This window comes from Pholcus phalangioides, unplaced genomic scaffold, assembly GCF_987345545.1.
Source record: "Pholcus phalangioides strain wild (caught in Gottingen) unplaced genomic scaffold, Ppha-v1.0 ptg000008l_1, whole genome shotgun sequence".
Lineage (NCBI taxonomy): Eukaryota > Metazoa > Arthropoda > Arachnida > Araneae > Pholcidae > Pholcus > Pholcus phalangioides.
In genome coordinates this window covers 55,190,446-55,205,673 of record NW_028301601.1, presented here as the reverse complement: position 1 = coordinate 55,205,673, position 15,228 = coordinate 55,190,446, and the positions used below count along the sequence as shown (strand labels likewise).

The following is a 15,228-nucleotide window of genomic DNA, read 5'->3' as shown; positions in this document are numbered from 1 at the left end:
TACAAACAAATATGCCTTACTCTTAGTAAAGACCCTTCAAACCTTGATGCACTTTTTTTCAGTTGCTTCATTGGCTTGACACCCAGGATTTGTCTCATCTGTGGGTTGATAGCAAGGTCTATGGCCAACTGACCTTTAAAAAAAAAGAAGTCTTCCAATAATTTCAGAACTTTGATAATTGCATTGATACATTGCAACCTTTTAAAATGAGTGTACTGTCATTCTTCAACAAAAGTGTGAACATTTAAATAAATAACTTGATAATTTATTAACTTAACAACTAAGACATGTGAGCAAAACTTTTTTTTATTTAGTGATCTGTTGTAATCAACTTCATTTGGTAAATATCCAAGGAAAAGAATGATGTACTAATTTATCCTAGAAAAATTTTACATACATATTCATACACATATTTCATATGCAATCAATCTCGATGTAATGCATGCAATTCATCCACAATTTACAGGATTTCTGAAAAATAGTTTCAGAAACCGTGGGAAGCAAGATAAAAATTATCCCATTAGTTTGTAAGTTTTAAAATTTGCAACCAAATTTGGTGAACTCATAAAGGAAAATTATCCACATTAGCTGTGCACATTGTTCAGATTACACCCAACATCTTCTCAATTTTTTTTTGTATAATGATATGGTGACATGCTACCATGGCCACATTTTATGTACAGTAATTTTTGTTTATGTTTTGTTTATATGATGAAAAACGTTTGAATTTCTTAGAGAAAATTATTACAGATGCCACACATTATCCTCAGCTTTTCCTGAGAGGTTGGAATAAAAATAGATATTTAGAAAAAAATAAAAGATGGCACATGTAGATGTGAGTGGACTTTTCTAAAAAAAATCTACAACAACCCTTTCCATTACCTTTTCTCATAGTGGACAGTGGTTCTAACTTTTTGTGCCCATGGCTCCCTGGAATAGTCTAACAAAGAACCAGTTCAAAACATTAAACAGGCACGCATCAATATCACCAGTACACTATGACGCTCCAGACAAAGGTTGCCCAGCATGTTTGGTTGGTTCCTAGGAGCTCCAATGCACATTTCGAAAAACACTGTTCAAGATATAGAAAGAAATACAGCTGACGCTTGATATAATGACCCTTTTTGTCCTGTCAAAAACGATGTTATATTGGGAAGGTCGTTATAACGATTGTAATGGAATGGCCACTATAACCAGCGTCGAGTGTATATCTTAATATCCAGACTTCATAATTGGTGCAGGGTATGAAAAACCATGATATTTTCAAAAAAAATTGGATTTTTTTATTAAAATTAACTGACTGCTTATTAATTAAAACAAATCTAGTTAAATCATTTAGAAAATATATTTTCACATCACCTAACTGCTTTTTTTCTTCCAACAGTTCAAATTTAATTAAGCATTAATAAATAAACTACAAACAAACTACAAGCAAAAAATCTGAACAACGAAAATCTATGTTTATGTAACATGAAAGGTCATTGAGCCTAAATTAACTTCATGGATTAAAATTTTTCTTGTAGAGAAAAGTATTTTTGTTCATGAGCCCTCCTCCATTAAAGTGAATGCGTGGTGGCACCTCAGTATAACACATATATTGTGCAGGTATCTCAATTTACTGGATGTGCAACCGAAGGACCATTCAGCATAAACTAAATAAAAAACAAATTCTATTGACAAGATTTTTTCTTGCATAATTTGTGGATGTGTTTCCGACTTGCATGATGCTGCTCAATATGTAGTTTAAACATTTTTTATTCTTACACAGATTTAATGAGTTTTGGTAAAAAAACGAGCAAACTCAAAATTTTAATAAATGATCATTTGATCATTTTTGTCACACCACTGTAATTTTCTGCACATGAGGGCTAATTAGACTGGGAGCTACTATTTATTGCCGATTCCAAACGGCAGGCTTGTATTTATACTCATTGAGAGGTTGGTGCGCTAACCTTTCAATGGGGGGACTCCCTACGTTTGCAATTTTTTTCTGTGGTCATGTCACCGTTTCTGTTGTATCCTTGTGTCAGAAAAGTTTTCTGATAAGGACGAAGCAGGTATCGAACTCACGACAATTCTAAACATCCTTTGGTACTTTAGGTGAGTATCTTATTGACCTAGGCTACCGTGCCCTTTAATAAATAAAGTAAAGTCGAAAGCCCAATGTGTGATATTTATGTTGGTAAAACATCTATTATTATTTTGAATCAGCAATTAGGGCATAGAATTCAAGGCTTTATACAAAACATTATTGCTGTTTTTAATAGGGGGAACCATAGTGCCACATTGTAATGCATTGAAAATACTTAGTGCAGTTTAGCTAAGTTCTACTCCCTACATTTTTCCTGCAATTTTTTCCATGCACAAAATCTTGAAATGAAGCAGCTTTTTTTCTGCACTATATCAACTAGGGATTAAGTTCGTCTATATTTACCCCAAAGATCTTCTATACTTCTTTTAAACACAAACTTTACCACATATCAATAACACACATACCATACCAGGTTACTTTTGCATAGCTGCCAACTTTTGAAAATGAAAATTCGGGAGATTTTCGTGCAAACCCGTATTTTATGCTAAAACCACTCCCTAATAAATACAATAGGGATTTTTCCAAATAAAATAGGGATTTTCCAAACATAAAAGTTAAAGCGTAGGGAATAAAATCCCTACTCAAAAACCGAAGTCAAATTAAAATAGGGATTTTACACACGTGGAAGTTAAACCCTTGGGAATAAAATTCCTACGCAAAAAACAAGTGAAATCGGAGGCCAAAACTTCAATGATGTAAAAATAAATATTGTGTTAAATCAGAAACGCTGTGAACAAACATTCTGCGCGAATGACCCCAAAATCATCGGAAGATGAAGGAAAACACCGTCAATTTTTGAAGAACACTGACTTTTTGTGACACTTGCTTGATGTTTTTTTTTTCACTTCACGACTGATGATGGCAGTCTTCCCATGACCGATGTTTATGTCCGTAACACAACTTGTACAAAAAGGAAAAGTCGGCCCTCTTCTGGAACGTTTGATGAAAGGAAATTCATCGGAATAAGTATCTTTAAAATTGATTAAATATGTTTTTGCTTATCATTATTCATGCTTTGTTATATCGCACGTACGTAACTTCAACAAAAGAAATTTTGACCATATGCGCGTGACTATAATCTTCAATTATTATGCAGGACTATTGGCTGCTAAGCCATTTCCCTGCATGATAAGACAAACAACTTTCTTGTTACCATCAGAGGATTTGTAAAACTTCTTTAAAAAGGGAATTTCCCCATTTACGACGTGTGACGTCATTTCGAAAGGGAAAAAACAGAGGCTTCATGCCCCACAAGAAATTCCTTAGGGATTGTTTTCATAAGCGGGGATTTTTTTAATGAAGTAGGGAATTTTTAGGGACAATTAGGGATTTTTGTGATTTTCGTAAAAATTCGAGAGATTTAAGAACTTTTCGGGAGATCGAGCGATGAAGCTAAAATTCAGGAGATTCCCGAAAAATTCGGGAGACTTGGCAGCTATGCTTTTGCTTCAATATCATTGAAGTTATGTAAATAAAATTTAAATTTTGTGATTTAAATCAAGCTGATTTAAATTGGCATACTCTGAATTGGTGGATGAAATTTTCTCACACAGATCATAGGACATTTTTTGGCAGACTTGAAAAATTTGCATAAGTGGATTAGATGCCACAGGAGCAGATTATTTTCACAAATTACTAGATATTGTGATTTTGTGTTTACAGGAGGATTTTCACTTTTTATGCGAGTAGCAGAGAAGGAATACTGGTTACATTATTTATTTGCAGTAGATCTGAATAAAAAGATCAACACAGAATCAGAAATGAGATCTTTTTTATTCTTCAGGCTTTTTCAAAAGGAGGAGACTATTTGGTGTCTTTTTTTTTAGACTATTTGACTTTCTTTGATGTTTCTTGAGTTGCAAAGAGCCAAATGGAACTGCTTCAGCCCCCCCCCCCCACTGAGCCATAGGGATCTTCAATGGCATGTTGGCCAAATGGGTCAATCAAAGTTTTTCCTATTACCCACAGACTATTTTGAGCTGCTTCTCTGTGAAAGGGAATTAAATTAAAAAAACAAATTTTTTTGTTAAAGTCTGCTGACCACTGAGAGCTTTAATGCAGCATTCATAACCATGAGATGCTGTTGATACATTAAGAGCACTGTCTTAACAAATTTGGGAAGGTGGCAGGCACTCATGGTTGCACATTATATAGAGCTATAAATGTTGCTTCAATTTCAATGCTTTCTATGCCTGTGAGCAATTTTTTTTTCTACAGTAATAATTCAATTCCATTTCAATAATCACCATAAAAATGACTCACCATTCCTATTTTTTATTGCAGGATCAATGCCATTTTGTAACAGCAGTATGGCTGCCTCTTTTTTGCCACGGTATGCAGCACAATGTAAAGACGTATTCCCTAATGAATCCACACAATTGATATCAGGTGGATGATACTCTTGAAGCTGATTGAAATGTTGAAAAACAAAATGAAATTTATGAAGAATTTAGTTTTACTCAAAATATCAAACAGTAAGATATTGAACATGAAGATTGTGAATAAATAGTCACGCAAACAAGATGTATTACAGCTAATATTCAATTTTTCAATCATTCCAATCATTATACTAGCCTAGAGAATGAGATCTTAAATTTCATATGCACATTAAAAATCATAATTTTGCAAAAATAATAATAAACTGGACAAATTATATTATATTTAAAGCAATAAACTGCTAAACAGCGACAAAAATATTGTCACAGTGACGAGATAAAATTCATAATAACTTACCAAATTTTTAATACTCTCCATATCTCCTTCTCGTGCTGCATGCAGCAACAGGTCGTTTTTCTTTCTGACATCCGTCTCTTCAGCAGCTAAAATTAGAATAAATTCATGTTGTAATAAGGTACTTTTTCCTTTTTATTTTCAGTATAATTTTTATTTTATTTTATAATCGATATTTTCTACCACAATTTCCCATAATGGACCGGCAGCTTACTTAGCTTTTCAGTTTTACTTAGCTTTTTCATTTTTTCCCCTAGTATTCACATTTGAGAGATTCTAATTAAATCTTTATGAATATTTTCACTCCAGGATAATATCTAATGTTTAATCATTAATACTACAAAAATTATCAAAGCAAACAGGTCAAGTTACGTATAAAAAATTTAGTTTCATTTCATTTTTTTTTGTCTAGAACAGTGGTTCTTAAACTTTCTTCCATCCTGCACCCCCAGTGCAACACGACTCATCTTTCTATGACCCCCCCACTTCCGTATGTTTTCTTTCTGTTAGAAAATTTAGTTTTTTTGTAATTACTTTAATTAATCCATTAATTTTTATAAATTTCTTTAGTTATTCAATTCCCTTTCCGGCTGCTGTTAATATGTAATATTGGCTTCTTGATTTTTTTTTTAATTCAAAAACAAAGATAAAAAAAAATTTACTTAATTTTCAACATTTTCTGACATTGGGAAAAAAAGATTTGAAGAATTCTTCACCTATCAATTCCAGCTGGAGCAACAGTATATAAATATTTGTTTGGCATTTGATAAAATTTTTTGATGTTTTTCTCCAGTCATGATCGTGATGGTATCAAATCTAAGCGCTGCGCTAATAACACAAGGTACAAATTAAACAAACTGCAAAATATTTTCAGCATTAATAGTATTAGTAAACTTTCCCCCGTCTTCTTCTTATCGGTCGTAGGTCCTATGCTGTACTTCTACTGCAATTTCAGGGCGAAGTAACTGGGTTTTAAACACCCAAAAGAAACCAGCACTTTATTTCATTTATTATCGAACATCCCCAACGAAACCGTCATGTCTCTTCTGTACCCACTTTTACTCTTTTCTAATGCCCATTTTCTTTTCTTTCTCTCGCGAATTCTGTTTCTCCCAGGCCTTCTTCCAACTCTTTTCTCCTGAACCTTACAGTACATTTTCTCAATCAAAATGAAAAAGATCGATAATCAAAAAAGAAACTTTTGCAACAAAAATTTCATGTCAAAAGTTGAAAGATGAGATTTCAAAATATTAGTATAATTCATATTTTATAAGAATTGAAAAACTTTTATCATTTTAATTTTCCTGAACAATAAGTCAACATGAGTCAATTTTTTCCCAACTTGCACCCTTCAAAAGTGCTCTCCCGTGGGCAACCCCGGTTAACCCGGCAACCCCGGAACCACATGAAAATTAAGTATGCATTTACCATCTTTACTTCAAAATATGTAACACAGATGGCAGCACTAGCAAGAACATGAAACAAGCACAATTCTAACAACAGAAATAAGTCAAGACCATGGATACTCACACAACATGTGCGATTCATTACAAATTCCTCAGAGGAATATGTACGAGGTGCATGTTGGGTTGAATAGGTTAAGAACCACTGGTCTAGAATGAAAATTACGTGCAGTTCAAATACTGCAGCTTCTGTGTGTGTAAAAAGCTGCTGCCTTTCTATAAATCCTCCCCCCCCCCCCCAGTCATTTTCCTGGAGATGCTGCTTATTTACCAGAAATTACAGTAATACTTATAACTCTGTATAATTTTTCTTTTCTCTTCAAAGCATACATACTCAACCCATGGGCCAAATGTGGCCCTTGAAGTCATCTGATGTAGCCAGTGATCTCAATATCAACCCTTTAATTTTGCAAAACTGAACTCAGCACATTCCCAGTCCGCTTGTGAATCAATAAGTGACCTGTGGTGCAGTTCATAACTTGAGTGGCCCGTGATATATTTCCAGATCACTCAAGAAGCCTGTGGCACATTCCCAGATCACTTGAGTGACTCGCAGCACAGTTCCAGATCACTTGTGTACTGGGGCATATTCCCAGATCACTCAAAGTGACCTGCAGCATGTATACATCACTTTAATGACTTGCAGCACAGTTCCAGATAAATCAAGCAGCCTGGGGTACACATACAGATCATTTACGTAAGTAATCTTCTGCATGGCACCGAATCACTTAACTAAGTGGCCGGCAACAAGTTTTCAAATCAATGAAGTGGCCCCCATTCTTCTGAAGGTTGAAAATTTGCTTTAACATATAGTATGGGTAACTAATGAAGATTAATTACAGCTCCCCGAAAAGCCACAGAGGTCGTTTACTAAACGAATAATTGGCATGAGCGGTCTATCTTATTGCCAGAGACTTAAATTTCTGGGTTTACACTCACTGGAATGGCGTAGAATCGCTGCAGATCTGAAGATGTGCTACAAACTAGTCCACCAAATTGTTTATCTACCATCGAGAGAGCCTTTCTTTGAGATCATAGACAGGCAAGTTAACCTACGTAGGCATCGCTTCCAAATAAGAATACCAACGGCTAGAAGGGATTGTTTTTTCCAAGGATATAGATGCCGTGTGGCAAGAATATGGAACAGTCTTCCATCAGAACTTGTATGTGCCTCCTACGCAAGATTTGCTTCCACTATTGGGGATTTCGACCTGGCTCCGTATGCGAAGTGTTTCCCGTACTGACTATTATTATTTTTTTTCTTCCAGTATAAGTGCATTTCATGCCTTCTGGGGTTATTGTAAATAAATAAATTAAAAAAAACGAATAATGGATTCTATACAATAATGATTATAACTAATATGGAAGAGTAGATGACTTTGCCTGATAATACTAAAAAAACTGTCAACGAAAAAGGCAAATAAATTATTTTCCTTATTCGTTGAAGATTTTTTTAGTATTATAACAAACTAGCTATAATACCCGGCGCTGCTCGGGTTTTCTTCAATGAGGATTTTTGGGTCACGTGATATCCTCTTTCTTTGAGAGACATGCAAACAGTGTCCAAGTTGACCAATATGGCACCTTCCTGCACGACTCATGAAAGAAACAAATTAGATTTAAAGAAATGTAGAAATGAATATACAGGGTGTTTCAAAAAGAATCATCCAATTTAAAGAATCATAACTATTCAGCTTTTAATCCGTTTTGATCGAATAATGTATAGGTAGAAAGAGGGAAATCTTGAATTTCTCTCAGTTGCTGACAGGTAGAACTAACGCTCTTCCTTCAGCCACCACTTCAGTGTGACTTTGTCAAGATTGGCTTTTCCCACAGTTAGAAACTGATTCAGATGACTTCGTTTTCCAGCAGGATGGGCCACCACCACAATGGAACTTGGACATTAGAGAATTTTTGAACAATCGCATTCTTAAATAATGGATTGGCTGTATGGGACCTGACGATTCAGTTAAACATCACTGGCCTCCAAGATCACCAGACCTCACAGGGTGTGCTTTCTTCTTGCTGGGGTTTATAAAAGACTACGTTTATGTGACTCCCCTTACAGCTACATCAGTCGAACTGAAGATACACATAACAACAGCTGTGGAAGCAGTGGATGCAAACATGCTCGTAAAAGTTTGGGCAGAATTTGACTACCGTATAGACATATGCTGTACATCTCAAAGTGGACATATTGAGCATCTTTAATTTGGTTAGTAAAAATACTTTATGATTAGCAATGTAATATAAAATTAATCGTAAGTGTCCATGTTCAATATTTTTTGTAATATACACATTCCAAATCAGACAATTCTTTTTGAAACACCCTGTATTTTTTTTCTTTTTTAAGGGGCGCGCTAGGTATTTTGATTCCCCCCCCCCCCCCCGAACTTCAAGTTAACCATCTGCCTGTTTCTGCTTCCAAAAATGCTTTACAGGCCCATAATTAATTTTAAAACAACCTAAACTATATGAATTTATGCAGTTGAATATTAAAAGACAATACGAAGACATTAATTTTCATGCTTGAGAAGATATAAATACAAAGTTGAAAATCAATGTTATTGCAAGAGTATCCGACTCAAAAGTAGGTCTGGCAAATCACTTCATATTTAATTTTCTGGGCTTCACATCGCTAAGTGAACTCCATATTTCAAAATTCGAGAATTCAATACAATTTTTAAAATTATTGATGTGGCAGAAAACCCCACTAAATTTCTGCATTTCTAGAGTAAAATCTGCAATTTTAACACTGATTTCTATGGGGATCATCCTTTGCCTGACCCTCAAAGTGAAGCTGATGATGATTCTGATGTCTATTCAGAAAGCCTCATTATTGGGAGGATTGAAAATGTGGCAAACCATTATAAAGGCATAAACTATTATACATATACTGGCTGCATTGAAGAAGTGACAAACCATTGTAAAGACATATACACGTCTGAAATGCATTGCTAGGGAACCACGGTAACTAAAATAAACATTCTGAAAGCGATTGTTGAGGCCCAGAAACCATTGTTTCCTCCCAACAGTTTTTGCCCATTTCGGGCATTTGCCTTGCCCTGACAAACTTTTAAAGTAGCCTATTGTTCAAGTCGGGCCCTATTTGGTACATATGCAAAATTTGGCGACAATTGATCTAAAATTGCAGATTTGTACAGAGAACATACAGATAGAAAATCAATTTTATATATATAGATATATAAAAATGATTGTCGAAAAACAAAATAAGAGAAGTGATGAAAAAGATGCAGGAATTCTTCTGATCTAATTTTTAAAAAAAATCATAAATTAATTACCCTTGAGTAGTTTGACAATCTCATCTGTCTTACTAATATCTCTTGCAGTTCTACCCTCTCCATTTTTTATGAACACATTTGCTCCATTGGCAAGTAAAAGAAGAACAATTTCCTGTGGGAACAAACATTATAAAATAGTTTAAAAATAAGAGGAAAAATTCTGATATAATAATCTAAAACCACATCAAAAAGAACACTGGAAAATCAGACTAAAAAACTGTACCGAAATTAACAAAAACAATGTAATTGGCCAAGAAAATTTTCAGAACATAACAGTGTTGGCTGACCATAACATAAATCAAGCATTGAGCTGACTGTTGCCAAATAGAGCAAACAGTCGAAAAGCAGGTTCAATCCTCTGCCATTACTATAGGCAAATCAAAATCACATCCAAGAGAGAAATCATGAAACTTCACCATGTGGATAAAAAACAAGGTATATACAGAGTGGTTATAAAATAACTTTCACAATACACAAGCCCCTAGTGGCAGCAAAATTAAAAAATGTGAATGAAATCAGAAATATAGGTATTTAAGAGTATGCAATTGGGAAAGAGAAAAACTTGCAATATATAGACTAGTATGGATTTCTAAACCCCTTGGCTAATTTCTTTTGTCTTACCTTGTATTTGCATAAGAAATTAAAATTAAAAAGAGTTGAACTTTAAAAAAAAAGTTTAGCTCTCACAATTACAGTCACAGCAGCAAAATTCCAAAAAATTCAAATGGCAGCAGTTACTTTTATGTGCTGCTAAGTGACTGGCACAGAAAAAAAACATAAATGATGTTGGAACGGCATCTGTAGCACCATAAACACTAGTGCACAACGCAGACAAAGAAAGATCTCACTAAGAGGTTGGTGCACTAACTAGAGAGTGAACAGAACTTCCAGCGACAAAAAATGTGATTTGTATTGGTTGTTTTCACATGTTTCTTTGCTTGAAACCAGTACCAATGTTTATGGTGCTACAACTACCATTCCAACACCATTTACGGTTTTTACTGTGCAGATCTCACTTTGCAATATATGAAAGTGAACGTCGCCATTTGAATATTTTGCAATTTTGTTGCTTAACCGTAATGATAACTATAGGTTTTTCTTTATTTACTCGTTGTTGAATGCATACTCTGAAACATCTTTGAGATTTCACAAAATGTTAGGATTAACTGGGCGAGCAATAAAAATTTTCAATTACCTCTCTTCCAGTGTAAGCAGCCTTGTGAAGAGCTGTATCACCCGTATTATTCACAATATTCACATCTGCACCATACTAACGAGAAAGAAGATTTTGAATCATAACTTCTGAGTAAGAATAATACAGATACTTAAAAATTACTCATTAATATTTAGAGGAGATATATACCTGCAGGAGCAGCTCAGCAACAGGATGATGACCAAAATAGCATGCAAGCTGCAGGGGTGTCCAACCATTGAATTTTTGACTGCCTGAAAGAAGACGAGGGGGAAAAACAAACCCATCATTCTTATTGCAAAGGTGTAACAGAGATTGTGAAACAATCATAATATACTGCATCATATGAGAGATTTTAAGTCACAAGTTAGTCCCATTGTTTTATCTAAAACCAATGATCATTATCGGTAAAAAAATTCAATTTTTCATTGACAAAATGATTGAATCCCCAGTTCTGATCGAAAATTATTACCATTCTTCAACAGCTTGAAAGTCAGAGACAATTTAAACATTCCTGAAAATATTTCTCATTAAATTTTGTCCTGAGCAACATACAGTCAATCCGTTTAAAACAAATTTCAAGAAGCTGAAAATTTGGTTTGCTATATCTAATAAGAGAACTTTCTATGGGATGGAAGGGTGGTAGGCTAGAGACAAAATTCTCAATTGTGCAAGAATTTTATAACCCAATCTCTCTGCACCAGTAAAATGATCATAAAAACTCACAGCGATGCTCTTAGCTAGATGAAATGCATCTAAAGTCTGTTTTCTCTACGAATCATTCCATTTCTACAATTATTTTTTCTCTTCACCTCAAATTCCATGCCAACCCTACAGCATAGCCTCACAGCCCCAGAGCTGCTCCCACACGATGGGACCAATAATGGGATTCAAATAATTTAACAACCAGTTTGTTGCAAATCTGTTGTTTCTGAAAAACATTGGGTAGGTGATCACACGAGGATTTTTCAAGCCATGTCAAAGGGTTACTAATGAATATCACCCTTGTATGGGAAGAGGTTAAGAAAATTGATGACAGAATAAGCTTTCCCGCAACTACACAGGCAGGTCTGGTGCTTGGCATTGAATTCAGCCTCTTCCTTCCTTGCAGCTCATTCAACATTAGGAAGAGGAAATACAATTGCTCCCCAGAGGCGGTCAGGTAAATTTTTCGCATTAATTTGTGATACTATAAAGTTTGAAAAAAAAAATTGATTTACATAAATTTTAGTGCTATGAATCCAAGTCAGAATTTTTATTTAAATTGATTAAAACAACCCATAACATGGGCAGTAAAACCCCTCTCATGCACACACGGCAAGACAAAAAAATTTATCCGTAAAATAGGGGTGATCATTGATCAGGGTGTTCGAAATGTATACTTTGGGGGGGGGGGGGAAAGGAAAATATTATTTGGCCACAAAAGATTGATGGCAGCATCTGTGGGGTGATCGCTAAGAATGAATTTTTCTCTATAAACATATTAGTTTTAAAAGATCATCACCTCTGATGTTAATGTCAACAGGACTATTTGATGCTTCTTCAAGTATCCCCTGCGTCTTTGATACATCCCCAGAACGAGCACACGCAAGTAGTTGCTCTTCCAGAATCATTCCATCATCATCGTCAGCAGACATTGTAAATGAAGATTTTACCTGCAAAAAACATAAATTAAAATGTGCCATTTTACTGAAGAGAGAAAGAGGGATTCTATTCATTGCATTTTTAAACGCCTGTGAACAACCTACATCTGATGAGTGTTTTGTGGGAGGGACATGTCCAATAAAATATTAATCTGGTAAAGATACAATACTCTGTGCTTTTGGGGCAATGGGTCCATTAGCCACAATACATGGGAACAACCTGGTTAGGTTGCAACCAATGTCTCCTCTAATTTTTATTTTACACGCACTGACCTGTTTCTTCTGTACAGAGATTGACAATATGCCTTATTCACCTATGGTGCAGTTAATTCAACAGCATGTTCACTGGCATCCTTTCATTTGGTCGCGCGAAAGGATTATTATGGTTACAGAACATGGTCTGTTACCAGTATATTTAGAACGTTTTAAAAAGTCCAACAATGACAAGTGTCTTTGTGATCAAGTCGGGACATTACAGCATTATCTGTGTTCCTGCCCGCACACTAAACAGTTCCATTTCGGCCACATCCCGGATAATGGAAAGCTTTGCTGGAAGCGACGCATACTTCAGAGCCCAATGAACTTCGGTCGACTTCGCCAGCTGATCCAATTCCTGGACAAAAATCTTCATCATATCCATACCAAATGGGTTGGCACGAAGCGCAAACGAGGTGCTGATGACGACTATGTACCAATTAGGTGCTTTTGCCCGGACCCTACTAGAATATACGATCTGCGACCTCGTCGCTAAAACCCATCTACTGAGAGCTTTGCGCCTATCGACATTTCGTACTGACAAATATCTAATCAAATTGCAATCAATTTTACCATCAAGACTAGCATTCAATGAAATCTTGCATTCAATAAATGCTACACATAATCACACAACTGAACTCACATTTAAATTTTTCATCAAGTTGACGACTAGTGATTACTAAGGTTTATATACAGACCTAAAAGGTGTAGCTAATCTGACAGTCAGAACTGTAAGGGGTGATAGAACTTGCCACAACAAACCACTTTCACCGTACAATATGGAGTTGGAAAGCAAGCGACGAGTCACTGAAGGATGCTTTAACTGCAGTGGATGAAATGTTGCCTCTCGCAGAACCTGTCATTCAGCTGCTATTCATCCTTTCTGACTGACTAACTATGAAATGTACCAGCAAATCTTCAAGAGATTATGTGGTTCCAGCATGACGAAATGCCAGCACATTTCCTCAGGATTGTGCGGAACTACTTGGACATTGCTTTTTCCAAACAGATGGATTGGCTGTGGTGGGCCCCTGTTTGGCCTCCCAGATCTCCTGATCTGTCCTACCTGGGTTCTGTTTTCCTCTGGGGACAGGTAAAAAGCACCGTTTATGAGATGCCCATCAAGTCACCAGAGCCCAAAAGCACAGAATATACTGAGATCTGTCTACAACAAGTGCAGAACAATCTGGAGAAATTTTAAGACAAGTGTACAAAACACTATGATGGAAATTTTTACCGCAGAACATTTCCAGTCAGCTAAGGGCTCGTTGCAGAACAATGCAAAACCATTGTACTGGGGCACCACAGGATCTTGTCGCCCAAATTAGTGTTGCAGCTGCTGATGTTCGTGAAATGCCAGGAATCTTTCCATCTGTACACAATTCACTCTGTTGTTGATGCAATGCGGGTATCGCAACTGGTGGTTGCTCATTTGAGCATTTGTTGTAAAGTTTTCGATAATAAAGATTATTTGTCCTCCCTTATTTGGCTTTACTGTGTTTCCATTTTTACCAAACCGGTGTCCTCCTGATTCCACATTGTATGGTGAACGTTGTTTGTTTCGGCAAGTTCTGTCTTCCCCCACAATTCTGACCACCAGTTTAGTTACACCCTGCACATAGACCCTATACTTCACACAAAATAAACTGGAAAAATTTTGAAATATAGTTGTATTCACAAAATTTCATACATTCAAAGCCTCATGAAAGGAAATCAATTCACATACACACACAAAAGCCAGGTTTCTACATGAGCAAGTAGGGCATTTGCCCAAGGCCCATATTTAGAGTTCCCGAAATTCAAACATCGACTGACTACAAGTCAAACATCTCTGACTCTGACCAGGGCGTTTAATACTTGCTTCGCAAGGGGGCCCCCTTCTCGCCATGTCTAGGTAGGACTCCTGAATTGTTTACAAGTTCAGGGGAGTTGACCATGAACTAATTATCTTATAACTATAATTTTTCATAAGCACTAACCAAAAATGAATATTTCAGAGAAAAATCAACTCATAAATAATGGCGCAATAATGATTAATGAAGTGTCCACAATATCGAAACAAAATTAACAACGTTTTACTTGAGATTCCCTATTTTGAATGTAAAGAAGCCCCCCAATGTCATGAGAATCACGTGGTGTTTACCTTCGTTTTTTTCCATATCAACATTCTATAGACATGCTTTGGTCTTGTCGCCTGAATTCTGTTTATAAAGGTTTTAAGCTAAGCGACATCTGTTGAGCGTATTACCAACAATTTTCATGGTGGAATTAAGAGGACTTAATTTTTCATTTAGTTCAGTTATCTACGAGCAAAGCCGACGAACTGAACTGAATTGAAAGTTCAGCTATTTCGTAGGAGCAGGTTTTCTGTGCCGCGTTCAACATGAATCGCTCAGAGCGATACGCCGTTCACTCACAAATAAGAAAAGCAGTATGACTGTTTTTCTACAGAGCGCAATACGGCTGATGACAGCGTTTTACGACGGGCGAGATTGGCCGACTGCTTCTGGAGCAGTCAAATGCGTCGTGCGTTCTGCCGATGTTCTCTTCA

General features: G+C 35.9%; 1 protein-coding gene across 6 annotated transcripts in view; it reads right to left on the bottom strand.

Moving 5' to 3' along the window:
- LOC149084549 (oxysterol-binding protein-related protein 1-like) overlaps positions 1 to 14,840 on the bottom strand; it is a 72,622-nt gene extending 57,782 nt beyond the window's left edge. For 2 of the 6 annotated variants that reach the window (XM_089234966.1, XM_089234969.1), the window contains exons 1-8: positions 14,821 to 14,840; positions 12,284 to 12,434; positions 10,951 to 11,033; positions 10,783 to 10,857; positions 9,588 to 9,699; positions 4,826 to 4,911; positions 4,355 to 4,499; positions 21 to 133 (exon numbers count right to left, since the gene is read on the bottom strand). In XM_089234966.1, the coding sequence (XP_089091092.1) occupies positions 21 to 133; positions 4,355 to 4,499; positions 4,826 to 4,911; positions 9,588 to 9,699; positions 10,783 to 10,857; positions 10,951 to 11,033; positions 12,284 to 12,416 (747 nt within the window). In that variant the 5' untranslated portion in view covers positions 12,417 to 12,434; positions 14,821 to 14,840. Of the gene's footprint in view, positions 1 to 20; positions 134 to 4,354; positions 4,500 to 4,825; positions 4,912 to 9,587; positions 9,700 to 10,782; positions 10,858 to 10,950; positions 11,034 to 12,283; positions 12,435 to 14,656 lie in introns of all 6 variants that reach the window. The other 4 variants (XM_089234964.1, XM_089234967.1, XM_089234965.1 and 1 more) reach the window with 3 other exon arrangements.
- Between the last annotated feature and the right edge of the window lie 388 nt (positions 14,841 to 15,228).